This window comes from Myiozetetes cayanensis, unplaced genomic scaffold (genome assembly GCF_022539395.1).
Source record: "Myiozetetes cayanensis isolate MyiCay16 unplaced genomic scaffold, myiCay2020 scf16, whole genome shotgun sequence".
Taxonomy (NCBI): Eukaryota; Metazoa; Chordata; class Aves; order Passeriformes; family Tyrannidae; genus Myiozetetes; species Myiozetetes cayanensis.
The window spans coordinates 3,011,137-3,038,958 of NW_026087270.1; the positions used below are offsets into that span (position 1 = coordinate 3,011,137).

At 38.1% G+C, this 27,822-nt stretch overlaps 1 protein-coding gene across 1 annotated transcript in view; it reads right to left on the reverse strand.

Annotated features, from left to right (window-relative positions):
- Nucleotides 1–2,261: 2,261 nt before the first annotated feature.
- Nucleotides 2,262–27,822, reverse strand: part of DPY19L3 (dpy-19 like C-mannosyltransferase 3) — a 33,628-nt gene continuing 8,067 nt past the window's right edge. Inside the window, 17 exon segments of the mRNA XM_050311619.1 lie at nt 2,262–5,476; nt 6,065–6,223; nt 6,910–7,042; nt 13,620–13,702; nt 17,524–17,580; nt 18,106–18,217; nt 18,578–18,700; nt 20,036–20,093; nt 20,096–20,193; nt 20,437–20,510; nt 20,986–21,087; nt 22,126–22,257; nt 23,131–23,265; nt 23,710–23,833; nt 25,509–25,654; nt 25,860–25,981; nt 26,777–26,867. Coding sequence (XP_050167576.1) covers nt 5,315–5,476; nt 6,065–6,223; nt 6,910–7,042; nt 13,620–13,702; nt 17,524–17,580; nt 18,106–18,217; nt 18,578–18,700; nt 20,036–20,093; nt 20,096–20,193; nt 20,437–20,510; nt 20,986–21,087; nt 22,126–22,257; nt 23,131–23,265; nt 23,710–23,833; nt 25,509–25,654; nt 25,860–25,981; nt 26,777–26,867 — 1,911 coding nt within the window. The 3' untranslated portion in view covers nt 2,262–5,314.

Sequence of the window (27,822 nt, forward strand, 5' to 3'; positions counted from 1 at the left end):
CCTGTGAGGAGACCTTGGCTGAAACATTTTCCAGTGTTCATAAATCTGGTGTGCCAGCTCCTGTATTTCGTGATCTCAGCAGTCACAAACAGGATATGGGAAATAAGTAAATCTATATTATGCACAAAAATCTATTCTTTCCCCCAACAGCAGTAATTTTGTCTGCATACCTTGTGTTCTTCCCCTACCTATGGACATGCTGTTGCTTTGGCTGGGGCCAAGACTGACTTCACTTGCTTGTGAAGTATCCTGCTTGTCTGAGGCACCATATAAATAATAAAACAGCCTTCTGTGCAGGGTGTCTCTGCCTCGCTTGTATTTAAGGTCGACTGAAGTGTGGACTCTGGAATTATTTCTCAGTTTTGATCAGATAGTTCCACAGCTGTGAGTCATGGGTGCTGTGCTGCCTGAAAAGCCTCTAACTGATGTCTGGACTCAGGCTCTGGTTACACACTCAAAGGATGTCACCACATCGGAGTTTTCTCCAGGGGGCCACAGCCCACCCTGCTCCCAGAGGCTGCGGTGAGGAGATCCTGGTCCCAGCTGTTACTCCAGCCCTGAAATACTGGACTGGTCCCTGGGTGAGACTGAAAACAAGCCCCAGCACAACTCTGTCTCAGGGTGCCTGAGAAACCCACGGGCAGATGGGTCACGCAGAGCAGCTGCAGAGCTGCTGAGGTTGAGATGTCTTAGCGCTGTTCCCAAATGTTGCTGCTTCCTCCCCCATTACAGCTGTGGCCCTAATTTGTAACCAAACATTAATAATAACACCCCCAGCCTCGGAGCTGCCTCTGTAATCACAGCCAGCCAGAATATAAAACAAAAGGGCAGGAAACATTTCAAAGCTGCTCTAGAAACTTATGTCGATACGATCTCAGTAATAGGACACACTCATTTGCAGCTGTCATGCCCTATTAAAGCCTACTCTTCCTCTTTCCAGAGACTACTAATTAATTCACTTAATTTATCTGTTTTAATTTGCATGCTGCTCTTTTAATTACAGTGCAATTGCTGAAATCATATCCTCACTTGTTCTGCATTTACACAGACACACACAAATATGTCAGTGCCTCTACAGAAAGGCTTATCCCAGCACTGCCATGGCTCCTGGAGAGAACAGCTGGCTGCCCATGGAAAGCTGTGCAATGGGTCAGGGGGGATGAAAAAACATGGAATAAAAAAAAATCACTGGGTCCCTAGGTACTGGGATTTTCAGTAATCTGGTACTTTTATTAATCTTCTTCCATGTTCTTTACAGACTTTAAACATGTTGTAAGAACATTTTATTTAGTATAAAGTATTTGTTAAGGTCTGAAATTTAAATAATCATGTGGATATTAGTATTTAATCTGTCTGCCTGTCAAATACATTAATCTTTGTAGTATTCCTCTGTTAAAATAATGTTCCAAGTATAACATGGACCCAAGCCATGTGAAAGCTGATTGTCCTTAGGTCTGACCGACTGACCAGCAGGTTTAGAAGGGAAAACATGGCTGCAAAGGAGCAGGATTAGGTGAGCAGAAGAAAGGTGAGCATTTTGTTAATTACAGGAATGATAAAACCCATGCTTAGGGATTTAAATGAGGTTCTCTGGAGCCAAAATCCCTTCTATGCAAGCACACACAATGGGACATGTGGATCACATCCCATAAATTAAATAAATCTCACAGTAGTCCAGTCTCTACCTAATTAACACTGGTGACAAACTCCCCCAAGCCCCCTTTAGAGTCCTGCATGTGGGAGGCTGTGACTGCCCTCAGGCACCACAGGTGAGACAAAGCCATTCCAAGCAATTGCACCTCCAGCTCTGCACATCCCACTGCTCCTGCCACAAGACTCCTACATCAGGACATCCCATTTCACGTAAAGCCCTTGATAATGTGCTTTTTCACTCCCAAAAAATTCATGTTTCTCTTCATTAAGAACACTAAACTTGACCTACATCGTGGTCAAAGCGAGTTGTACTTATTTAACTGGAGAAACTGCCTCAGCCTCCTGACCTTGCTGGAGTTAATGTGTGTTGGGTGATGACTAGTGAAAATCAAGGCTGGCACCTTTAACTTGTACCAGAGAAAGGAAGCCCAAGCTGTTAAACATAAAGGTGATTCCAAAAGTCAGTGATAAACACGATGTAATGAGCTCAAGAAAAGTCAAAACTTCCTGCTGAAAAATATTTTGCTTTCCTCAATATGGACTGAAACAGAGATGATTCCCTAACCAGGCCCTTCTCAATCCATCCCAATACAAAGACAAGCAAAAAGTGATTTTCAAATTACACAATTTATTTAGTATACAATAGTCATTACATCTCTTTACAACAACGTATTATAAAATAACTATGTTAGATCTCACCAGCAGAACACTGAAACAAAAAATGAAAATACACTTATGGATCTCAAAGGCTTTTCTCCCCTAAAAACATTCTGGCCCCTTGATAACATTTTGTCTCTGCAATCTAAAAAAAGTATCAGTCCCACTGATAATGTGCAGCTTGAAAGTCCTCGAGGACACCAAGAACACACATGTCATGTCCCTGCCATTCCCACTGCTGGTAAGACTTGGCACATGCACTGCCAGGAGGGTTGTTCCTGGGGGTGGATCATCCCTAATTGACTGGGACAGTGATGTAGGGCAACCACTTGGAAATAAGGTGCATCAGAGTGGTGTCATTCAGGCATACATAAGAGTTATTTTAACAAAACCTGCACATTCTTAATGCAGTGAATACAGATCACAGCAAGACACGGGAAGTAGATAAAATAATTATCAATTAAAACACCACCCACCTGTGGCAGTGGGAGGTACAGCCCCTCTCACTGCATCCCTGACCCCTCCCAGCTGGCTCTGCCCCACCAGCCAGCCTTAAACAGGGGCAGGGAAGTGCTGTGCCCTCTCCCCCAGGGCTGGCTTGGTGTCCTCCTGCTCCTCTGAGCTCTGGTAAGTGCTTTTGTTCCTTGGCATTCTTGGATTTACTGTTTCAGGGAGGTTGGTGTCTGAATGCTGCGCTACAGTCCCTGGAATATCCCTTGGTGTTAAACCTTTCTGATAATCGGTCTTTCTGTTTAAAAACCAAACCAATGTGCACTTGGTAGTTTCTATGAAAAGGTTAAATTTCTCCTTTGGCAACATTAGAGATGGCAGTTTTGAACCAAGTCTGTTTAAAAATAATTATTGTTACAGTCAGGACTTCTTAATCTCCGTTGTTACCTATAAGTAAATTCTGAAAAGCACAGGGTACCACTGGGCCTGGGAGTCCCTCACCTCCATCAGAGGAAAGTTACTGCCCTGTTCCAGAAAGATCCAATTGCATTTTGGAACAAGGCAGCACAGCCCAGACATAACTTTATCCTTCCTGTGCTTGTTTTCAATTCCTGAAGGCGCTCATTGAGGGATTCACTGACCCGGGCTTGCAGCAAGAACAGCCATGCATCATTACAGGCCTAATTAAAGTTTTAATACTGATTAAAATGTTTTATTATTGTATTATGTTAAACTGCAGTGGTCTCCAACCTCATTAAGGGATACAGGCTAGGAATTACTCGGGAGTTTCAGCTGCTGAGTTTAACAGCCCAGCTCCTGTCAGTGTGTGATTTAACACACCCTGACTACAGCACACTCGCCTTTTGTGTCAGCGAGAAATGCAGGAAGATGTTGAACATTGTTTAATGAGTATTTACTGAATATAAAATTGTTTGAGCATGTGACATAACCATTTCCATCTCTCTGGTAATTTACCTTGGTACAACTGAAAAGGAAAAACACTTAAATCACTTGGAATTGGAGCCCAGCTCAGTTGTGAAAGCTAATCTCATTACACATCTTGATTGAATTAAATGTGGAGTTTGCTATCTGTAGCACTTTCAGTTTCCCATCATTAGAAATTAATTGCAGTGGTAATTACTATAACTGAGTTATTTGCAAGGCCACAAACACTCTTATAGGTGTTCAAATGTTAATTCAACCTGGGTCTAGAGGCACTTGATTATTACAATTGTGTTCTTCACAAGAAACAAATGATCCTGGTGGATGTCCAATTCAAGATGGAGAGACTTCCAGATTTAATCTCTAATTTCAGTCTAAAACCAAAGAAGTGGTAAAACACAGCAAAAGCCATGTACCCCCATAGCATTTTTAAATTCAATACAATTCACAAAGTTCTTGCTGGTAAAAAGACAACGGATACAAACAAATCACAAAGTTCTCAGCATTGAGGACTGGCTTCACTTAATCTTCCAAGTATTTTAAAATACTGGTAGTCTCTTGTTTTAGGATAAAGAGCAAGGATGCAATGATTTTGTGCTAAAATACAGAGCTTTGTGTCTGAAATAACATAAAGCAAAGCTCCAGTAGCTGAACCTATTTTAAATACCAGATTTTCCTGCTGATTTAGGGAGGAGTTTTTCTTTTGTATGGTTGGCAGTGTTCAATTTTGATATCCTACTGGGATTCTCGTGGGGAGAAAAAGGATCCCCTGGAGTTCAGAAAGTATATACAGAAAATAGTGGTGTGAGAATGCAAATTGAGAAATTTGGGCTTTTGTCTGTTCTGAGCACTTTATGAGGATACAAACATGCAACATGTATCAAGCATGCTCCAGCCTTTAGTCTCACTAGAAATACGTAACAGTCCATCATTTAACACTTAATCTTATAAAACAGTATGTCTCTGATCACTAAAAATGCTGGACAAAGGATTAAAGTTTTACTCTTCAAACTTGTGTGGCGGAATCTGCACTCACTGATTCTGCAATCACACTCTCAAGCTTGGAAACTCATATCTGCACACATTCCCAAAGAATTCAAAAAAGAGGCACTGAAAGAGCAAAAGGATCTGTCAAAGAGGATCAGACTGTGAGACAAAACTTAATTCTGTGACCATTTTCAGGATTCACAAAGATAATGCATACTCAAAATAGGAGTAACATGGGCTGCTTTCACTAAATTTCTATTATTTTATAGTAAAAATCTGAATTGCTGAACAGATTTGCAGGCTGGCACTGGGCAGTGCTCCCACACACTGCTGCCTTTGTCTTCCAGTCAGTTAAAACTGGAAAACAAGTATTCTGAGGGTCAGAATTCATAACTGAAATGATCCCTTGCTAGCATTTATTTATGAATCTGTGAAGAATTTGGCAACATGAGGAATGTTATCAAAACTAATCTGTTTAAAAAAAAAAAAATCACAGTAATTAAACAAGAAACCAACAATGTAAAATGTCTTAAAAATGTAACCTGTTCGTTGGTAAGCTTCATCTGCAATGCCTAATGTGGGTCCTAGCAGTAAAATACTGAACTTGGAAGCCATGGTGGAAATGTTATTTATGCTTGGCAAGTTTGTAAACATGGAATGTTTTGTTTTGAAACACTCTGGTGAAGTGTGTGGTGTAAGAAGGAAGGTTTTTCTTAATTTCCTCACAGAAACGAGGATACAACGAAGGTTTCAAATCGGCTTCGTTCTCCCCCAAACCATCCATGATCTGCAATGAAATGGAACAGATGTGTGAAGTGTCTTTAGCCAGTTCACAGTTACAGGCAGTAACAAGTTAAAAACAACCTTTACAATACACTCAGAGGGTCAGGCTGGCCAGGTTTGTTATCAATATGAAACAAGTGGGAGGAAGGAAAGAGCTTTAAACCAGTAAGATTTATAGTATCATCTCTGCATGGATAAAGCTGGTTTGTCAGAAGTCTGTATCTGCTTTGACTTGTTCAGTCTGCTCTGGTTTCACCTTGAGAACTCCCTTGACACAGAACAGTAACACAACCACCCACTGCTCCTGAGGGAACTGGAGCTCTGGAGTGATTTACACTCTGGAAGGAAACACAGCTTGTGTACTGCAAACCTGAAGCTCATCAGGAAGTGATTACTTATTCTGCCCAGGCTGAATTCTGCCTTTTTTATTCTCAAATACCATTACAAACAACGTTCAGTGTGGCCATTTTGACAATGTCTAAAGGCATTATTAGATTTTCCTTCCCACAGAGCTACCTCAAATAGTAACTGCATTTCAAAAAGAAGTCAAGCAAAGCGAATTTTGTTTCTAAATCTTGTCTGCAACACTTACATGGCCATTGGCTACATCAAGCAGGTCCCGTAAGCGGCAGCCTCTGCTGTGCCTCCTCTCATAACAAATGCTGTCCTCCAGGATCACGTAGTCCGTGCCAAAGGACCGCAGGATTCCGTGCACATCCTCAGGAGATCGCTTGGCATAGATCTGATAAATCTTAGAGAACAAGAACTCTAAGCTCTAAGACACATGACACTGCCACTATTTCTTTGTTTGCTCAGAAAGGACTGAGGCTGAGAAACCATTTGATTTGAATTAACTGTTATAAAACCAATATATAAATGCTTTATTCAGCAGCCACTGGGAGTTTGTGTGTTATGGCTACTGTGATGCACAGCAGAACTGCTGCTGCCTACACAACACTGGATGGTGCTGTCAGACTTGCAGAATGTCCAAGTTACAGGAAAGGGTAGGTGAAAACAGGCTCCCACAGCTTTGTGTGGAGTCTCTCAGGGTGGTTTCTATCTCAAATGTTTAGTGCTGGTCTGGGAACTGAAGGGAGGATCAGGCAAATCAGGAAATGCTCCATGTGGGTTTAAGAGGTCAGCTGGGCACCAGGATCTACTGATGCCAACAGAACCCAAACCAGTCCCCTCAGGACTATCTGAGTACCCAGGCACAGCAGTTCAGACACACTGCAGCTGCCAGAGGCGAGTCAGCAGAAGCCCAAAGTAAGAGTTTCACAGAAGCAGGTGAATCCTGGGCCTGTCTGACAGTGAATTACCTCAGTGAGTAAAGCACCTGAGTCCATTTGTACTGTGCTATTAGAGAGGTCATTTGTTTTCTGGAGTGGAGCCACTGCCAGGGACAAGAATTAGCTTAAACAAGCAGAACACTCTTACCTGCTTTGTTCTCTCCCTCAGATTCTTATCCTCATAATGGGGATGGTTAGTTAAGGTCCGTCCAGTGCACAGTTTGACTCCTGCTAATAGCTGCATGCTCCCAGCAAACACTGCTGTGTTTGGGGTGTTTGACCTAAACAAACGTTGATAAGTCTGAGGAAGTCTCTGTAGGGGCATTTTTGCAATGCTTGTGACAGATCAGAAGGAAAAAAAAGACTGCAAAATATTTTTCTGCCTCTATTCAGGGAGTAATCTGTTCAAGCAACTGTGTTTTGTTCAAATATAGGGGATAAAGTGGATAAATCATGATAATACTCTAACTGCAAATAAAAAATTCACTAAGCATGATGAGGAAATTTAAGGAAAACGTGATCCTGAAAATTTCAAATTATTTCTGTATTTCATAGGTTCATAAAGCCTCTGAATATTGATAAATTTCTATATTCTAATTCTTTTAATATTTCATGAAACTTACTGTGACTTAGATTTCTGTGTGATATATAGAAGTACTTTACATAAAATGGATTATTTAATCTGAATGGTAAAATTTCCTGTTCTTCTGCTGGCATTCCCTATTCACTTGGAAAGAAAACTGTTATGCTGGGGCTTGGGGCAGGGGAGGATGCAGAAGATGCCAGATAGAAATGCTGGCGCTTACTGGTACTGTGATCTCTGGAATTCCAAGCCAATGTCTAGAATTGTTATCTAAATAGCAGCCTTGGTATTTTAGGATTGTTTCAATACCCATAATGAAAAAACTGGTTTTGCTCATCTTCTCCCCAACAAGTTTACAATCTAAAATGCATCTAAAGACACAAGAGAAGGGCATAGCAGAAAGAAAAGTAAAAATTCCAGGCAATAGACACTCCTATAATCAGGCTAATTAAAACTGGCCATAGTTTGCTTCAGTGGTTTCTAGTCCTTGGTAGGCACATTACCGTGGAAAGGTCTATGAAGACTAAAACAACAGAAAGAAGCACACATTAAATGCAGTAAAATGAAATTAGAGTGTGAATAGTTGCCTAACATCCCTGTGCATGCATATATGGCACCTACAGTACTCAGGTAACTGTGACACTTTGGGTGCACTTTGGGGAGCCTTTGGAAACTGCAGCTCTACAGTCAGTCCTCTTTAAGCTCCACAATCGGCTTGGGAATGTTGAGAGACAAGTATTAAATTTTATTATCGCCTTTCGAGAGATTATGCTTAGCAAATGAATGAATAATTACAAACCCTTCCAAGGAATTCTTGCACTGGCACATTAATCTCATCTAGGAAGGCCAGATATAGTATTTTTAATAGGCCAGTTTAACTTTACTGATCGACTAGTTCTTCAGCACTTTAGAAAACCAGTTTCATTATAAAGTCTGAAAATATTTAATCTCTTTAAAAAAATTTGTTTTACTTAAAATATTCAAAGTTACAAGTGTCATGAAGTTAATGTTTCACTAAAAGAAATGAATTCCTGTTAGAATGTAGCACTATGCTAATGTAATGGCCCTGAGAGGCTGTCAGCCAGGACTCATCCCTGAATCTGCAGGAAAGCACAAGTCTTTAGGCTAAGCTGCAAAGGACATGGGCTAAACTCAGATGGGCTGGGTACAGCTTAGACCTCTGAAAAAAAATTATGATTCTCAAAGCACCTTCAACATGTTTCTGTGTTGATGCCTTGGCCAGGCAACTTCTAGTGTCATAAAATGGTTTCTGTGTTTGTTCAAGATTAGTTCAAATTTTAAAATGCTCTGCAGTACTTATCTCCTGCCTTGACCTATCCAAGGCAACCCTGCACCTCAGATTGTAAATTTGCATTTTAATGGTCTCTCTTGCAGACTCAAACTTTCTTAAACACTCTCACACAGCCCCCCAACAAGTACCAAAGGCAAAACCACAAGAAAACAAGCAAACAACAACAAAAAAGCCAAACCAGCCTGCAGCCTCTTCTATTTAAAAAGAAGGCTAAATGAAATGGTGACAGTGCCCCTTATCCGTAACTTGTAAAAATGCTTGTCAAAAATGTAGAATCACAGAATATCCTGAGTTGGAAGGGACCCACCAGGATCATCCAGTCCAACTTGTGGCCCTGCACAGACACCCCAACAATCCCACTCTGTCCCTGAGAGCGTTGTCCAAACGCTCCTGGAGCTCTGGCAGCCTTGGGGCTGTGCCCACTGCCCTGGGGAGCCTGTTCAGTGCCAACCACCCTCTGGGGGAAGAACCTTCTCCTGAGATTCAGCCTAAACATCCCCTGGCACAGCTCCAGCCATTCCCTGGGTGCTGTCCCTGCTCACAGAGAGCAGAGGTTGGTGCTGCCCTGGTGAGGAAGCTGCAGACCCTGATGAGGTCTCTCCTCGGAGGATGGATCATGTAGAAGATGCAGGGCTCCATTCCTCCCCTTTCCAAAAGCATTCACTCCTGCCCTGAAGGGCTGAGTGCATCCTTTATTTACCACATAGTAAGAGTTTTGCCAGCACTCCTTCCTCTCCCTGTATCCTAAAAGCCATCTAGTGACCCTCCCTTTTCTAACAACTGCCTTATGTGCTCCAGTCCTGGATGAAGTTTAAAATCTGGTGTTCCAGGTGAAGGCCGACGTTTCCCTGAGACTCAGATTTAGATGTTTGAAGTCCTAGAAAATAATACTCCTTCAAACACATCACTCTCCATATTTTACTGGGCCAGCTCAGATGTTTCCAGACCAACTGCTGCTACTACTGGAGCTGCTGGAGAGACCCTAAGGAATGCTTCCCAGGGACAGGATGACTTCCACATTCCAGGGAAGCTCTTTCCCTATGGCCTTGTCTGAGCCAGGCACGAACTGCAGTGCTCTGCACCCAGGGCACCTCTTGTGCTGCAAACCACTGAGTGACACTTCTCTATTACACAAAAACGAAGCAATTTTTACAACTGTCTGAGCAAATGATGTATAAAATGAAAGGATAATTTGTTTTATAGCTCTCTGCCAAGCTCCATACCACACTGCCCAACTTGCAAACAATTTATTCTCTAGGAAATGTCACTAAATAATGACAAGGACTTACAGGTCAAACTGATTTACATTATATAATTTAAATGCCATTCCAAGCAGACCTGATGGCATTTTGAACAAATAATCTCATTTATTTCTGAAGCTCTAAGCTTTCAACAAGTTAATTACAGCTGAACTAATGGGTAAACTAAGCACTATATTATATTGTAGGAAGCTTTTCTTTACCTACAGTTAAGAATTTAGAGAATTATATAAATACTAAAGAATAACTCATTAAAAATAAAAAGGTTTTACAGGAAGTACTTGCACAGACCCTGAAAGTAGTAGTAATTCTTTCTCTTAAACTATTGTGAGCTCTGAAATTATTGTGAGCTGGTTTTAAGGAAGCACTAAGGGAGAAATGGCCAACAGGTTGCATGATTAGAAATAAAATATGAATTTCTATTAAAAGTCCTCCAGAGATGAACCCTATAGTTGGCTTTCAAAGCCATAAAATCTGACCAACCTCAGATTGTTCCTTTGCTAGTGCTCTGATCTGCATCACCAGACTAGAGTCTGATATGATTCTACAAAGTAAAAGGCTTTGAGAAAAGGAGATTCTGAGGAGGGGTTCTTAAATAGATACACCATGATAGATTTTTCTTTTTCTTTAAAAGAAAGTATTTTTATTTGCAGAGTGCTGTATTAAAATATCACAGGTTTAGCTGCAGATGATAGGCAGTAAAGCATATTCAGTCATACTGTCATGGTTCTTTTTTTTCCCTCTGGTTTGGAGAGATTGAAAATTGCAAAAATGGAAAAAGACAGCCACAAAGAAAGAGCAACAAGATGCATTTTTGTTAGTCCCAGTCTCAATTTTATGCATGCAGATTTTGCTCACATAAAGGAATGCACCTACACAGTTGGTGGAAACCTAGTTCTTAGGCACTGCCAAGTTTATGCCTAAATTTTACTGACAAATCAGTCAATGACAAAGGATAAGCCCAAGAATTTAAGAATAACAATTAAAAAAAAAAAAAAAGGTGTAATATTGCCTTTAAAGTCTGGAATATGTGTTGATTTCAGTGTCATTACCCTTGAAAATTAGGCATGTAAATAACAGAGATGAACTAAAATTTTTAACTGGCTTGAAATTAAAATATAGCCACTAATATAAATTAATAAAAAGTACTAAATAAAAGGAACCACCACTGAAACACAGGTATTTCATTTCCATAGGCTGAAGAGACTTTTAGAACTTTGTGGGGTTTCCACTAATGTAAAAATTTGCCTGCTTGTCCCCCACACCTGGTTCAAGTACAGTTGACATCCAACTACGCTCTGCCGAATCTCAGGCTCAGGCAACTTTTCCACTGTTTTGGCTGTGGCCTGAGATTTCTAAGAAGTTTTTCTGTGATTTTTGGCAACTGCTTAGGAAATATTCCCCAATTCTAGACAGATTTCCCCTTTAAAGGCAGAAGACATTGCTTCTTTAACACTTACCAGAAGTAAACAGAGTAGGGAAGTTCACGCTATTGATTTGCTCATTCTACTGATATTCTTCCCCATCTCACAAATGAGCATGTTGTTCCTGTTGTCTTAGGGAGAAAGACCAAAACTAAGAATTTTAATGTACCTCCCAGCAGGGAACAGAGCTGTGAACCATCCCTGGGGCATTGGCAGGACCTTCTTGACTTTTTTTTTTTTTCCCAAAAAAAAAAAGCTAAGAAAATGAGGTGGTGGGTAGGAAAAAGCAGAGACTGGGATATGAAAGATAATTATGTAAAAAAACCTGTGCTCTGCAATTGCACAGATATAAACCACTAGATCTTCCTGAAAATGCTTTGGCAAGGTCAGTAAGGGGAAGAGTAAGAACTACATCTGCAGACACTTCAGAGTGGACAGACTAATAGTTGGTCATTATTCAGACTGTGTACTTGGACAAGTTAATATGCATTTAGAGCTAAGCAGACAGAAGGGTTTTCTTGTTGTGGAGAGATTGCAAGACAGATGAGTTATTCCTAAATCACTGCTATACATGAAAATTAAGAGACTTTCATACTGAGTTTTAATAATGAATGATTAGCTCCTGACACCAGCCTTGACAGGTCATTAACTACAGCACAACTATCAAGTGTTGGTATCATAACATATTTCTCTTACACATCAAAACTTAAGAAAATCTCTCTCACTTTGAGAAATTTATCATAAATTTTGTTGGCTGGTATTTAAAGCACAGATAATTAACTCTTCTTTACAGGCATAATATTTCTAAACACAATAAATTCTAAGTAAAAAAAAAATCCCTCTGTGATTATCTGTCATGACTTAAAATGAAGAGAGGACAAACACCAGTTTAGCATTCTCAGCACTAAGAACACATGAAAAATTATTCTCATCGGAGCCAGTCAAATCCAGTTCATGGCTGGGAATAACTCCACATGCATATTTTATGTATAAATCTATATATAACTCTATATATTGTACACAGGAGACCTGAACTATCAGACATTTACCATCTTTTAATAAAACAGTAGTGCTAAATGGAACTGGCTGGTAAACATTTGTCACAAAAACATGTCAATAAGGCTGCAAAGATTCTAAATGATGCAAAAAAACATGGCCTGCTTTCAAAATAAGTCAGTGAAGGCTTGTAATATATTTTACTTCTGAATTACTCCTTCTAGTTTATGAATTAAAGAAATACAACATTATGGAGGGTAAATATGTTGCTGTGGATAGAATGGGCTGGGTGACTGGTTTCACTGAAGTTCATTGCACGTGAAGGAAATACTCCAAACAGCTCTGTGTTAAATGTTGTATATTTAGATTTACTTTCAGAATGTTTTCCTCTGGAATATGAAACTGATTTTCTTTTCAAAAAAAATCTTTGTCAGAGTTCCAAACAAATACAAGTCCCAGGAATCTCCCTGTTAAGAACTTAACCTGCAAGTTGCTGTGTGTTAATAGAGAACACACCCCTTGAATTCACAGCCCTCCAGAGAACATCCTACTTGGCCTCTTTTCTCAGCCCTTCCACATGCAGTATTACAAACTATTTGCACCTAAAAATACCTTCCTGTGCTCTGTCAGAAAGCAGAAGTGATGAGGTGAGGTGGGAATGATAAATTCCTGAAAAAGACTTTGCACCTATGCTTAGCTGTGACGAGTTCAAGTTCAATTACAAATATTTTGTTTACAGTTTAGGAGGCTTGCTGGGATTAATGCTAACAAGTATAAATAATTTAAGACTGTTTTAAAGCCCAAGAAACACACTGCAGAGTACAAATTTTCCAGTCCTCCCACTGTACATCCATGCTTTTTACCATTATAAAGTTGAGAAGGACACCAGGTTGGCAGGACAAAAATAAAATTATTTCACTGTAAAGGTCTATTAATGTACAGAGGTAGCTAAAATATGATGAAAGAGGCTTGACACATCCCAGTTTACCTCTTTTAGCTGGAAAAACCATGTGTCCTTATGGGAGCAAATGGAATCAGATGGTTCCCTGAGGCACATGAAACACAGCAGTGATGCTGAACCAGAGTGGTCTGGGGGGCTCTGTGTGAATCTGTTCTCCACAGCTCCTGATATCCCAACCTCTCGGTAACCCACTCATCCTAACTATCTCCATGGGTCACCAGAGTTCACTGCTGAGCTGTGACAAATAAGGGAGAACACTATAACTAAGAACATTAGATCTACACAAATAGCATTTAACTTAAATAGAGAAAAAATCCTCTTACTTAATCCAGTTCATCAGCTCCACAGTGTCTGGGTCATAGAATTCTCTCAGCTCTGATAGTTCATCCATTATTCCTGGCCAGAACTATAATGGAAACAAAACAGAACAAACTCAAGACAGAATAAGTAAAACAAGTTCTGGATGCTGAAACACATTATTCCCTCTTAGCTGGCAAGTGATCCAACCAAAAGACTATCAGGGTAAAACATTTCAAAATTTACTGCAGACAAAGAATACATAAATCAAATCTGAAGCAGAAAAAAAAAAAAAGATTGAAACTGATTCTGTAAAGCTTAACCCTCCCTCCCAAAAAAAAGCTAAGGGAACAAAGATTTATTTAAGGGCTTCTTGTTTAAGCTAGTGAATAGTCAAGGGAAGAAGGGAGCATTGAGGGAGATAACGACAATGCTAATGACAGATTGTTGTGCTTCAGTCTTTACTACAGAGGATGTTACAGTGAAACCTATTCCAAACCTGCTTTCTTCAGATAGTATGGATTGCAGGCTTGAAAATTGAAATGCTACAGGAAAAAGTGTAAAAAACCCACCTGATAATCTAAAGAGCCATAAATCATCCAATTTATATAATGCTCATCTAGGAGTTCAGAAGGAATTTGAATGTGGTGCTGCTGAGCTCCTTTGCAAAAACATGCATTCTTTCACTAAAACTGTAGTTATGTGGGAGGACTGGGGGGCAGAAGATATAACTGGGCCAATTTAGATACTTACTAGTTTACCTCTTTACCTGATACATTTACATTTGTTCAAGTACTACTGGCTGGTAGATTGAGAAACAACCAACATAGTTATGGCAGCATCACAACCCTGCAGCTTTGGCAAGTATGGAAGTTGTATCACAGACGTATTTCTGCTTTTCGGCAGCTCTCTCAGGAGATTAGAAAATAAATTACACTGTTATGGAACTGTAGAGTCTCATAATGGATCAAAATTTCCTCCCTCCATTACTAAACTAGCCAGGATAGCTAAACATTCTGAGAGCTTGGATCCTTCAGGGTGGGCACAGAAGGAAATAAGCCTGGGACACTGCTCTCTACTGAGTGCTGGGGCTATTACTTGGCATTCATTCACTCATCTGTAGAGGTTTTATAAGTCACAGTGTCACACTACTGCAATTTTTGAGTGAGTACAAGCAGTTCTCACTGGAGGAAAATTTTGGTAGTAAGGCTTGCTATTACTGAATTGAAAAAGAGACTTCTTTGCTGGCCAAAAACCTGGAGGTGCTCAACAGTCCACTGATGATCGTGGGAGTTCAGTACTTCTCAAATACAAGGACACTTATTTTGAATTTAAAAAGGATATTCACTCTTTGGCCTCTGAATGTAAGTGAAAAGCAAGTACTACTGCATTCCTTATAGCTACCATTGGCCTAACAATGGAAATTAAGAACTCCTTAGAGAAAAAGCAAAAGATATTAAGAATAGAAATAAACACAACATTTTCTTTTGTAATTTCTTCTACAGACTTTAGGTTTGAAGGATAAATACACACAGTACACACAGGGATTTGTTCAGTACAGCCAAGGACTGCTCATATCATGGGCATGTTGCACTATGTGCTGCCATAAATGCATGTGTTTGGAGCAAAAAGACTTGGCCACGATGGAGATAAAAATGCAGTTAGAGATGATATATGAATGGATAGTTTACTAGTAAAGAGAAACCAAGATTATTTGGCAAACCCTGGTATTAGAATGCTGAAACTCAGGTGCTAACCTTAAGTACCAACAATGTATTTAGGAATGACTGGCATACAAACACAAATTGATGATTATTACTGTGAAGTTTTAAATACAACACAGATAAAGCTGAATTATATGAATAATACTTGGTACTGCATTATATGTGTTGTGTTATCTACAGCACAGCTGTTATACAGCACATAGAAATATTTCAGCAAGTTCACTTTATCTAAAAGATGTTTGTACTCTGTTAATGAAGAACACATGAAAACAGAAACACAGATGTCTTACAGGTCTCAAAACATGCTGTACCTGAAATCTGAAAGATGGGTGGAGTTACAGCTGCATTTTTATCTTGATAAATTATTGGTCAAGTGATGTATTTGGGACTGCAGTAACCACATGCCTCAAAAGAGGCTTTATTATCTTATTTGGGATTAGGTTAATAATCCCATAAAACTCCTATTTTGAGGAATAGCCCTGAAGCATAGCTCTTCTGAGAAATGTAACTATAACAAGTAGTGAAACACAGAACTGCCCTACTAGTAATTCCAGAAAACTAGTCATGATGACCAGTTAATTTTGTGGTGTACATTGAAACTGCTCCTGCAATCTGAGCAGTCAGTGTGTGAAAAGACAAATTCTTGTCTGGAAAAGAGAAAGATAATTAAAACTCTGTTACAGAAATCTCCTTCCACTGTTTATAAGGTTTTAAAGAGAGAATATATAAAGATGTTCTCACAGAAGAAATGGATGCTTTCTGAATCTCTCCGTAAGAATTTTTATTCTGACCATTGCCAGGGAACCTGCGACAGGTTTTGCCCACCAGGCTTCTCATAAACTCCTTCAGCTTTGCAGAGAAAACACACAAAAATATCCACACCTCTGGTAGCTGAACTGCAAGAACTAACTTAGGACAAAAACACTGAAAAGTGATGAGTTTTTCATTCCCACTGAGAATTTTGAAAAACAGTGTTTTTCATGTCCATAAAAATTATTTCCTTTATTTAGAAAAAACACAAAATTACGCTTTTCAGGCAGACTGAGCACAACTAAGGACTGACCTAAAGCCTATGAAATCAGTGATTTCTGTTGGCTTCTGAATTGAATCTGACAGGATTCAGGAACTTCACATCTGCTCATGAAGAGTGGGAGAAAAATTATTTCTAGTTACCTGTCACATTGGACTATCAGAATGTCATGCTCTTGGTATCCCCCATGTCAAAAGAAATGGCATTATTTCTGTCATATTCAGAGATGATGAAAATGGTAAATGACTTCCCTAACCAGCATACCAATGGGGAAAAAAAAAAGTCTTTAAGAGTTTTCTAGGAGAATAATAAGACAATTTAAATGGAAAATGGCATTTTTTGACTTTTTGTTTCAGTTTTAAAGGGGCAAACATACTACTGGAGTGAGGTTTACTAGCAGCTTTCCTAACTGTTATGCTTTACACTACTTCCTAACTTTAATAATTAAATTAATCTTGATTTTCTCTGAAGGGAATTATTTAACAGAAATAGTCTCAACTCAGACTACTTATTGCAGAAACAGCTTCTCCATCAAAGTAGCATCTGATATTTTTTGTCTTTTTGAACACAGATTAAAAAAATGGTTTGCCCATTAAATCAATGTTCTAAATCTCACTGCTATGACACACTGACAGACTGATAACCTTGTATATGTTATTAATTTAAATATTTTTTTCTGTATTTATATTTAAACATTTGACAATAATATTTTGTTTCTTGGACAGACAGGTACTTGAACACTTAACAATTCTGTACTTTAAAACATACAACATGAGGCACAGCAGTATAGAATGATTATTTTTGCTCCTGAAATGAATCATTACACAATTTAACAATCTGCATATTAGCCACAACTTAATTAGAACCCAAACAGACAACTCCCATTTCCATAAAATTATGCATTTAAATAACACCTGCTGACTTACATAGATACAATTAGACAAACATTTGTATCCACAAACAACTGCTCTGGATCAAATGAGCCCAACTGATCCTTTACATACAGTGCCATACACAGAAAGGTACTTGCACCTCAGGCAGTCTATCCCCATTCAGTTAAAATCTTGCATGTAGTAACTAATAAATATAATAAACTAATAAAACATCCTTTTGCGAGAAAGGGAAATTCCATGCAACTTAAAAAATGCCGAAACATTGAGGAAAAAAATTTCTTACCTTATATGAAATGTACAGTAATGTAATTATTGGTATAGAATATTTAATCACCTGTGCCTAAGAGAAATTGAAAAAAAACAATTGGTTATTCTGATGATACATTTATTTGAATAGACTTACTTTTTAATGTATTGATATGTAAAATATTTAACATGCAGTGGAATTTAGAGTTTGAATTTTAAGACCATATTCTGATTTTGTTTTCGAGTAAAACTCTAATTACAGACCCATCCCAAGTGATGCATTTATATCTCTATATTCAAATCTATAAAGTGGAAAAACACTGTCATTCAATATAATTGACTGAAAAGGTCTTCTCAGACTGCTGAGAATTTCTTAATATAGTGGCTTTTTTAGTAAAATTGTGGTTATTTTTCATAGCCACATCTATATTGCCATCTAGTGTATTCAAATGGAATTGTTTAATACAGAAACCAGCAGAAAATACATTTTACTTACTAAATTTATACAAATGTACATCAGAGATATCTAGCTTAAGAGAACTACAAACAATATTGAAGTGTGAGCCTTGATTTGGTTTAGATATGAACCAAACCCCATTGGATGAGAGGCTGTAAATACCCTCTGGGATGTGTAGAGATGGACGCACTTCAGGATAAGTTTCCAAACTTCTGTACTGCACAGGCCAAAGGATGCAAACACACACATGTGGGATGTCCAGAGGTACTTCATTCTGCAAAAACACGAGTTTTTCATGATCATCTGGAGCTCTGCTAAAGCTGCTTGGTGAGGGCAGTTAATGTCCAGAGAAATTCTGAAGACAATTTCCTTGGACTTTCAGGACTCTGCAATAACTGAGTACATGGCTGACTTTGGCGCTTTATGTGCTCTTGAGAACATATCTGTTCCTAAACTTCCAAACATTCTTTCTGGCAGAATTCTGGGAAATGCTCGAGTCTACAAGTATAAACACACCAGGGAGAGAAAGGAGGTTCATGATCCTATCAGTTTGTGGTCAACATATTTTACACTCTTATAAAAATCCACTCAATCATCTAAACAAGCCCCAGGTAGAACTTAAAAAAATACATACCTCATAGTGCTTAATGCCAGACATCCAAAAAGGACTGTGTGAACTAAGCTGTAAGCAGCATCAGGCTTCAGTGTTATTGTGCACTCTTCCATCTTTTCCATTACTTTGACTTGATTTGAACCACTAATTGAAGAAATAAACAGTGTTATATTAAGTTCTCAAACATACTTCATATAGTTATCTGCATTTTAAAAAGCATTGAATCCTTCTGATGCTAGAAAGCAATATTACTGCTATCAGTCCCTAATCTTCTACTGTACCTGTGATATAATTAAACCTGATACCACCAACTTGATGTAGCAGCAAGTATTTCTTTTCATGTCTAGATTTCTGGAAATGCAGTGGGTTTAAATGAGCTGGATTAGAGTGAGATAAAATTGTTTTCAGAAAGGCCATTTTGGTTTCTTGCTTGAAGTAGCTACTCCCATGGGGTTCACAGGGCTTAGATGAGAGTGAAGCACTTAACTGTGATTTGTGGGGTTGTGCTGGTATATCTGGATGCTATTAAAGCCATAGATTGGAAGTAGACTTAGAGAAAATCAGTTTTGAAAGGACTGGTTATTGCTTGAGGTGGCTGGTCTTGTGAGTGTATGGGTAGGGCCCATTAAAAGAAAAAAAAGTACTGATGCCTAAATGTGTGAGGCTTTTTCCTGGTTTTTTTTCAGGCAGGGGATAACTGAGATAACTGGGCAGTGTTAAAAACTAGAGTGATGTTTGTGATTACATCCAGGATTACAGAAAACAAGAGCTGCAGAGTATTTTCTTTGTTTCTAAAATTTAAAATTGGTGCAGAAAGTTTTTTAAGAGGCTGGTTGAATAGTATCAAAATGATTTACAGATGACTCACTTCACAATTGTCATAAAATAGTTTCAGAATGTCTTAGATACTTTCCCTCTCTCCCACCTCCTTCCTCTTCCTTTTACCCTGTCTTCCCTAAAATCTATGATGACTGGCACTAGTTACATGACACTCCTTGAATTTTTGCTTAATCAAGTTTTATATCATCCCTTCTAACTGTAGCCCAGATTGTACCTATAAAACTGAGAGATTTATAATGAATCATTTACTTTTTTACTTTTTTTTTTTTTTTTAATAGTAATTCCAACTTTCTCCTAGTGATCTCTAAATACCTCAAATCCTACAGGTCAGCTATGGGAACTGCCAGCAGTGATGCACAGCTGGGAGTGCTCTGCACCTTTATCCTGCTTCCCCTCCCAAACCCAACTAACCCTACACATACTGCAAAACCTTAACAGCAATCCATAGAGCTTACAGGAATCTAGGGAAGAATGTTTAGTTTTACATTTTTAGCTTTAACAGGAAGTTACTTATTCTGCCTGATCTCTCTATCAGACATTCTACTGTTTCCTCAGTACCCTGTGGAAGTAATACTGGTAGCTGCTGTCACTTCCTGAGCCATTTCAAGAAGAGAAAATTGATAAAAATGTGAATTTTACCTGAGGTTCCTAAAGGCAACAACTACAGCTGCCACTGCCATAAGGAAGAGAACAAAACGTAGACGTAAAAAAGTAACGTATCCGAGAGTCTTGAAAAGGTGTTTAATGGTAATAAACCAAAAGCTTCTTCACAAAGATACAGGTTAGCATCAAAATCTCTAAAGAAAAGAGAATAATCCTTGTCAACAGGTATTCCGTAATTTGATGTCAAAAAGGACCACAGCTTGCTTTTCTCACAGGAAATTACAAAGCCGCAGTTGTGCAGATTATTGTAAGGGAAAATACGACATAAACATGAGGTACAAATTCAAGATTTATCACACAGGTTTTAAATGGAAACAACCTGCAGGCTTCAATTAATGAAGTCAAAGTAAAAAGCAGAATTGCAGCTAAATCATTACCTTGTTGCTCCAAATCCAAATTTTGCTTTCAGAAATTTGAATATATGTTCATCTGACTCAAGATTAAGAATTTTCTATAAAGTAAGGAAAAAGAAAGGGAATTATATTTTAAGTGTCAAAAATGTCACACAGGTAAACAGCTTTTTTTCATCATTTAAATGAAACTGTGAAGCACCACAGGCTTACTGAGAAGGGTGTTTTGCAATCAAATAAGCATTCAGTTTTAACTGCATTAATGGAAAAGTAAATTCAATGAAAAACTTTGCAAATGCTCAGCAGTATCAGAATGCAATATAAGTCTACACTTGTTATGAAATTACAGGTGAGCTTCAAGTTGACACCAATTATTTGGTGTTAGTTTATGAGGTTTTCAAATCCATATATATGAAGAAGGTTAGCAAAACAATCTTTAATTTCTAGGATACAGTCTCTGACATGCAGTGAAATCTCACTGCAATTTTTATTTAATGACATTACTATAGATGGTTAACAAATAGCTCTTAACATAACACATTTTGCAACTTTCTACATAAAAAAATATTTGCTTACCTTGATGAATTTATTTATCAGGAGAGTCAAGCACAAGACTAACAGAACATGGAGGATAAGTTTCCCAAGCCTATTAAGCAAGCCACCCTTTTTTAGGTTTTTCTACAAAGAAGAAAATATTAGTATTTCAGTACTTTTTTTGTACGTATTTGGAACAAAAACATCACAGGCTGTTTGAAACAGCCGGTCTGCTAGGCCTGATCAGCATCAAATTGTATTAGCTTCATGTAAGCAAAAATGTACACAGAATCAAGTATAAAGATACATTTCTTCCATAAAACCAAAGGGAAAACATCATAAAAGCTCCCCAGACTCTTGATGTGGCAGTTTTGGAAGAAGCCAACAAACCTTCCTTTGGCAGTGGCCCTATTATATTTATATAATTAATTTCCTTAATTTCAATAGTATCATGTGCCTTATGAAACACCTCTTCATTAGATAGATCTTCCACCTAAACATGGCAAAGGGATCTTCTGGCAGCTGATAGGGTTTTGAGCAATTTTCCAGTTAAAAGCTCCGGATCCAGATGAGCTGCTCACAGGCAACTGGGAATAGGCACAGACATTGTCTTTAACATAAAAAATACAGTCCTGATTTTAGGTGGTCAGAAATGAGAGACAACAGGAATGTCCCTGTAAGTTCAGACATTTTGGTCAGAGACTGTCTTTGATGTAAGTATCAGAAAAAAGAGAACTGTAAATGCAGTAAAAAACCCCAATCTCCGAAAGAAAAGAGATTTCAGTAAACTGAATTCAATGTGTGCCCAGTTCTCTCAGAATATTTGTTGGAGGCAGATCCATAAATTCAAGCCAAGTCCTGCTGAAACAGGTGTAAAGTCCATTTATGCAATAGTTTGCAGGATCCAAACTGCTGCTTGCACAATCATGAATGTTAATAGCAATCACAGAATTATGGTGTCTGATGTCTGATGTGTTTGGTTATGCTGCAGTTACTGTAATTGAAGTCATTATTTGATCAGGCAATGTTTTTGCTGCTTTACACTATATAATTCCTCTAATTAGTATTAGTAATTGAAAGTTATAATGCATAAAAATTACTCATTTACATATATACATATCTATGTATATACAGACATCTATCCACTCTTTATTTAGTACCACAAAATATTTCAGTACCTACCTGGATAGTTCTTGCTATCAAGACAGAAGCGTTAAAACTTATAAGTAATGATCCCAGAATCATAGAATTAAAGAACTGTAGGACACAGACGAGCAGTAATGCAGAAATCTGAATGACATAGAGCCACGTAACCTGGAACAATAATGAGATTTTATGTCTACAAAACTTAACAGTTTTCTATTAATGTTTTATGATTTATTTCAATGCCTATTATTTTTGCAAAAAATGCATCATATTGCACTAAATCATTACATTTAAAGCCATTATTATATTCTCTTTATCTCCTGAACTAGCAAGGTTAATGTTTTATGCCCATGTTGGAACTAAGGAAGCCTGATCCTATAATCAAGCAGATACATTAAGTACCTGCAGAATGAGGAAATCATTAATTACTTAATATACTTTGGAAGATGCTCTGTAGTTTCTTTAGTTAAAGAAGTGTTTCTGTAGCCTCTCTGATGTCTTTGTGACTCAAAGCTGAGGCTCAGGGCAGTTCAGCAATCAAACATCACCTTTTGTAATAATAGTTCAGTATAGTCCTTTCTGAGCTGTGCAAAACTACTGCCAATGTTCAGCTGAATGCAAACACTAAACTGCTGATTTTCTGATACAGGGGTACCAAAATGCATATTTTACCCAATGCAAAGATCAGTCTTGCATTAGTGCAGTGCTGTAAATGAGCATCAAAGAGCCCAACAAACTCCAACAGTTATAAGCAGCACTTTTTTGAAAACTAATATGAATAAGAGTGGTGTGGTAAGTCAATTTTGGAAGAATTCCAGATGAAGATGATAATTTGCCAACTTTTAATGTAGCTGATTTGTCACATTAACTGTTAACTTTGGCTTACATCTGCAGAGAAGAGTTTATTAATTTTTACACTTAAAGTAAAAAAGCACAATGCCTAATCTGGGTGTCCAGGCTACTGGTTAGTAAAAAACCTCCAAAACTTAGTTTTATGACAGTAAAGAAACAAAAACTGGTTATTTCCAAACATAAAGTTACCTTTGCTGTGGGCAGCATGTCCAAGCAGTCCAGTATGAATAATGCCAATGCTTGTATCAGCATCATGAACTGGTTAAATTGCCAAGTCAGGCTAAAGAGAAACGTTGCTATGAACACAGCCATAAGTGTCAGTCTCTGGAAGGAGGGAGTGAGGTTTTATTTAACTTTATAGTTTCCTTCACTAAAACGCAAAACAAAAACTCCAACAAAACCCACCTTAATTTGGTTTCATTTTAAATCTACTTTTAAAATGTTACTATGAGTTTTATAACTGCAATAACTGCTTGGAGGATAATGAACATTTATTAGAGTTATGAATTCTTGATTTATGCCTGTATTTTATCCCTGCAATACCACTTGCAAGAAAACAGTGAGATCTCAAACAGTTTCAGCCCCTAGATTAACATGCAATTCATGTTTTACTGTGCAATAAATAGCAGTTCCTTGATCAAACTGAGGAGCAATGACTTAACAACTGCTTGTCTAAGAAACTGCATCACCCAGTTGCTTTTATTCTTGCAGACCAGGACAGTTTTCTGTGACTAATTTTACTGTGTCATACTCGTCAGAAATACTCACTTCTTGAACAGGCTGTAAATGAGTCCTGAGTAGGTATGTGATGGCTGCTATCTGAACAGCAAAGAATGGTAGTGCCCAGTTCTCTCTTAAAGGAATGGTGAATTCTACCCTTGTGGTATCTACCCTGTACAAAACAAAGAGTTTCACAAATTTAAAATAAAGAAAACACCAGCTCAGTGACAGAGAAGTTGCAATGACAGGCATCTCTGTGGTATTTAAACTACTAATTTATAAAAAGGGAGGCTCTATACTTTAGTTCCTTCAACATGCTTGGCTCCAAAAAAAAAATCATTATGAAGGTTCTGTCAGTCATCCATTGTATCTGTAACTCAAATGCTGTACTTTACCAGCACGTACTGTCAAAAAAATATACCATGAATTAACACTTAAGGAGAACTGTTTGGGTAACTTAAAAATGAAAAAACCAAAACCCCAAACTAAAATCCAAAATCCAGCTCGTGGATTTTCACACCACAGGTTATTTTACTTCATTTTTTGGTTTGCAAACACATATAATACTATAAACAGGTATCAGTTTCTTCACTGTGATCCCAATGCAATGAATTTGAATATAGCTAAACTGGTTAAGACCTTCTGGTCATTTTTTGAAACTTCTGAACACCAACAGGATGTGAAGTTAGTAAAAGTTCCCCAAAGAGCAGTTATTTACAAATCCTGAATGAAAAGTTAAAAACAAAAACTAATTTTCTTTTTTCTTGTGTAGAGAAAATGTTTGCTAAAAAGGAAAGTAAGCAAGACATCTGAGACATGCTTAGCTGGATGAAAGAAGTGTCTAAATGGAGTTACTTATTAGCCTCAGATATGCTTTATTTGGACAGAAAGTCTTTATCCAAATCAATTCCATGTATTTATTCTATTTGTGTAAAGGATAACAAGCTTTCATTTTTCATGCATTATCAGAAAGTGGAATAAAACAAATTTGCTCCAAATACTCTGCAAATGGCAAAGATGACCTCATCAAAGAAACATGTGAGATACTGTACACTGCATTTATTTTTTTCATTGCTTTTGTATTTGGAGAAAGAAACATTTTGCCCCTACACACCTACAATTATTCTGTAATGGACGTGCTTGCAGATAAACTTCCTTCAGAGCTGCTGATTAACATATCAAACAATTTTGGTAGAACCAACACTGCACTTTTATTGTCTTGATTAATTTGCAGATAACAGCCCGTGTCACCAGTCTCAGCTTCATGCCAGCAGCTTATTTCTGGCATAAAGCCAGTTCTTAAGCTTTTATCTCCAAACTGAGAATTCTTTGAGGGATAAAGCACCAGAACAGCTCAATTACCATCTTTTTTTTTCTGTGAGGTTTATTGCAGGAGATGTATACAGGAATAAGGGAAGGGAGAAGCTGAACTTCTGATGAGCTGAGGTTGTTGAAGGAATCCCTGGAGGTTGGGTGTGGGGCAGTGAGGAGAGACCTGAAGGGCACACGTGCAGATCTCTGTCGCACCTAAGAGCTCCTAGGCTGGAGATGATAAGGCACATCATCTGGAGCTCCAGACACATCTGGTAGATGCAGTCCACTTTCAGAGACCAATTTAAGCCAAAATTTTCTATTCTAACTTCATGAAAGTTAAAAAACCCAGTGTGCAATTGTCAGCTCATTTCTGATTATTTTCTAACAAATATTTTTTTCCATTTTCTGGCTTATCAGAGAGAGGCCTTACAGTTTCATTTTTTTGTCCAATTAATCATACAGTTAAAGCTTTACTGCCTTACCTTTGAAATGAGGTACAGTTTTAGAAAGAGTGAATGTTTAATCTCACTTACCTGTTTGTAATATACCAGCAAGCTGCCAACAACCCTGAAAGCCATGTTCCACTAAGAAGCCAGCTTGTTACATACAGAGCAATGACATAAACTGCCTGAAGTCCAAACAAAGTGTAGATATAAAAATAAACAGGCTCTAGGTATTGCTGTAAAACACAAGAATACTGATGTTGACATTAAAACACTCGTGTGGGGGGGGAATTATACTTAGTATGAATTAGGTTTTGCTTTTACAAATTAAAAAGGAATCAGGAATATTTCTAATTGGAAAATAACTACAAAGGGGAGCTATGATTCACTGCGAAATCTTCATAATGCACTTACAATCTAAAGCCATAAATAAATGCCTACCTGAATTGGAAGAATCCTATACAGAATGCTGAGAAACACCTCCTGGTAAACATTCATTCTTTCAAGTATGTTAATTGTCCTCACAGATTCAGTTTTATTGTCATATACTAAACCATGTAAACCTTAATGATAAAGAGAAATTGAAATAGGAGATTGTCATTTTCCTCCTCCATCTTCATTTGAACAGTGAATAACTTTTTCAAAGGTATTTTAGGATCTCTCATCAGAAACTGCAAACTTTGAGTCAGTGATTCAGAACACATTACCTCTGAATCAACATGACCTTCTGAGGTCTTCAGCTTCCCCACTTCAAATGTGACTCACAGTGCTAATTCAAGTACTATATATTTAGTAGTGTATAAAACATTTATTTTTATACTTCCATCCCTAGCATAGAATCTGTGGCACTGGATCTTGAGAACTTTCTTGTCCCTACTTTGATCACAGGTGAGGTTAATATTGACAAATGTGTAGAATAAGCAAAATTGCTAGGGAACAACAGTTAAGTATCTAGAAAACACGAGACTGTCACAGAAAGCCCCATCACTGTATGATTTCCTTGGAAGCTGTTCATTGTGTCGCTTACTGCCCAGGCATACAGCAAAAAACCATTGTCCCTTCCCATAAACAGCTAATAGTTCAAATTAAACAAGAGAAAAATAAAAATGAAAGTAATATACCAAATAAACCAGCAAGGCTGAAACCTCAATAGGTATAAAAAGTGTCCCTCAGAGTGACTGCCTTCATCAGCATGTGAAGGTGTGGCACAGAAACCAGTGTATCATTGTGAAAATTATTATGTCCATAGCTTAGTGGCTCCCTGGCATACAAACAGAATAAATCTGTCTCTAGTACAATTGTTACACTATCTCATAGTTATGGTGTTCCTTAATAACTTACTTTACAGTTTACAATACCTTGCTGTATGGAAGCAGCCTGAATCATCTGTTTGTAGTAGGAATAATACAGTCCACATTCGGTCCTGAATGAAATTTCTCTTTCCACTTCCTGCAAGTGAAAGTTCAAGAGTAAATTCACTTTCCATTTGCTTTTCACAGTCATTTGAAGCTGCCTTCAACTCAAATTCTTGCTGCACCAGAGAAATTCACCTACACAGAGGCTTTGGGGATTCCACGCAACTTAGTTCACCCAAAGGTAAAATACATGGAAAATTGGGGTGAGAGGCAAAGGGCTGAGGCATAAATGACTCTGTTGACTGGGGAACTGTATATGGCTTTTGTGATTCTGATGTGCTGCTTGGAAAGATTTTTGGTATCTTCGTTTTTTGGTAATATTAATGTTTAGATAGGTGCAGTGGCCAACAGCTGGACTTCAAAGCTGCATATGCTTGCTCTGTGATTTAACCTTTTCTTTCAGATGTAGTTATCCCACAGTGTTCCATGCCTTTGCCAGCCTAAGGCTCAACTAATCCAGTGTGCTCTATTGGGGCTGCACCAAAATGCCAAGGATATTTCAGCTGGCAGAGGATGCTGCTGCCCACTTGTTCAGTGCTGGCTCTTGCAGGAAGCCAGCTGTCATCACTCTCATTCTTAAATTACAGGTTAAAGGAAAAGGGACTCTTGACTCGGCTTTAGGTCTAGGTGAACTTGTTATTTTTAATTTTAAAATGTTCAGATCATCGAAACCAGGTACACTTCAAACTGTGGCTCTTTCTTGGCTGATATGGCAGCAGATGGAGTCCAGTGAGATCTGAAAGCTCTTTGCTTTGGAATTCACTTCCTTTTGTTAACTCATTAGTTGTGAAGACCCAGTGAAACTCAACAAGCCTTGGGCCTTCAGCAACCACATTTAAACAAAGACTGCATGAACAACCAATCTGAAGAGACCTGATAGGCATCTGATACAAAAGTGTTCTATTATTAGTGAGCTTTTTAGTAGTTTATATAAAAACATCCCAGCAAACATATCTCATAAGCAGTGGGCTAGAAAACATTTATATCCA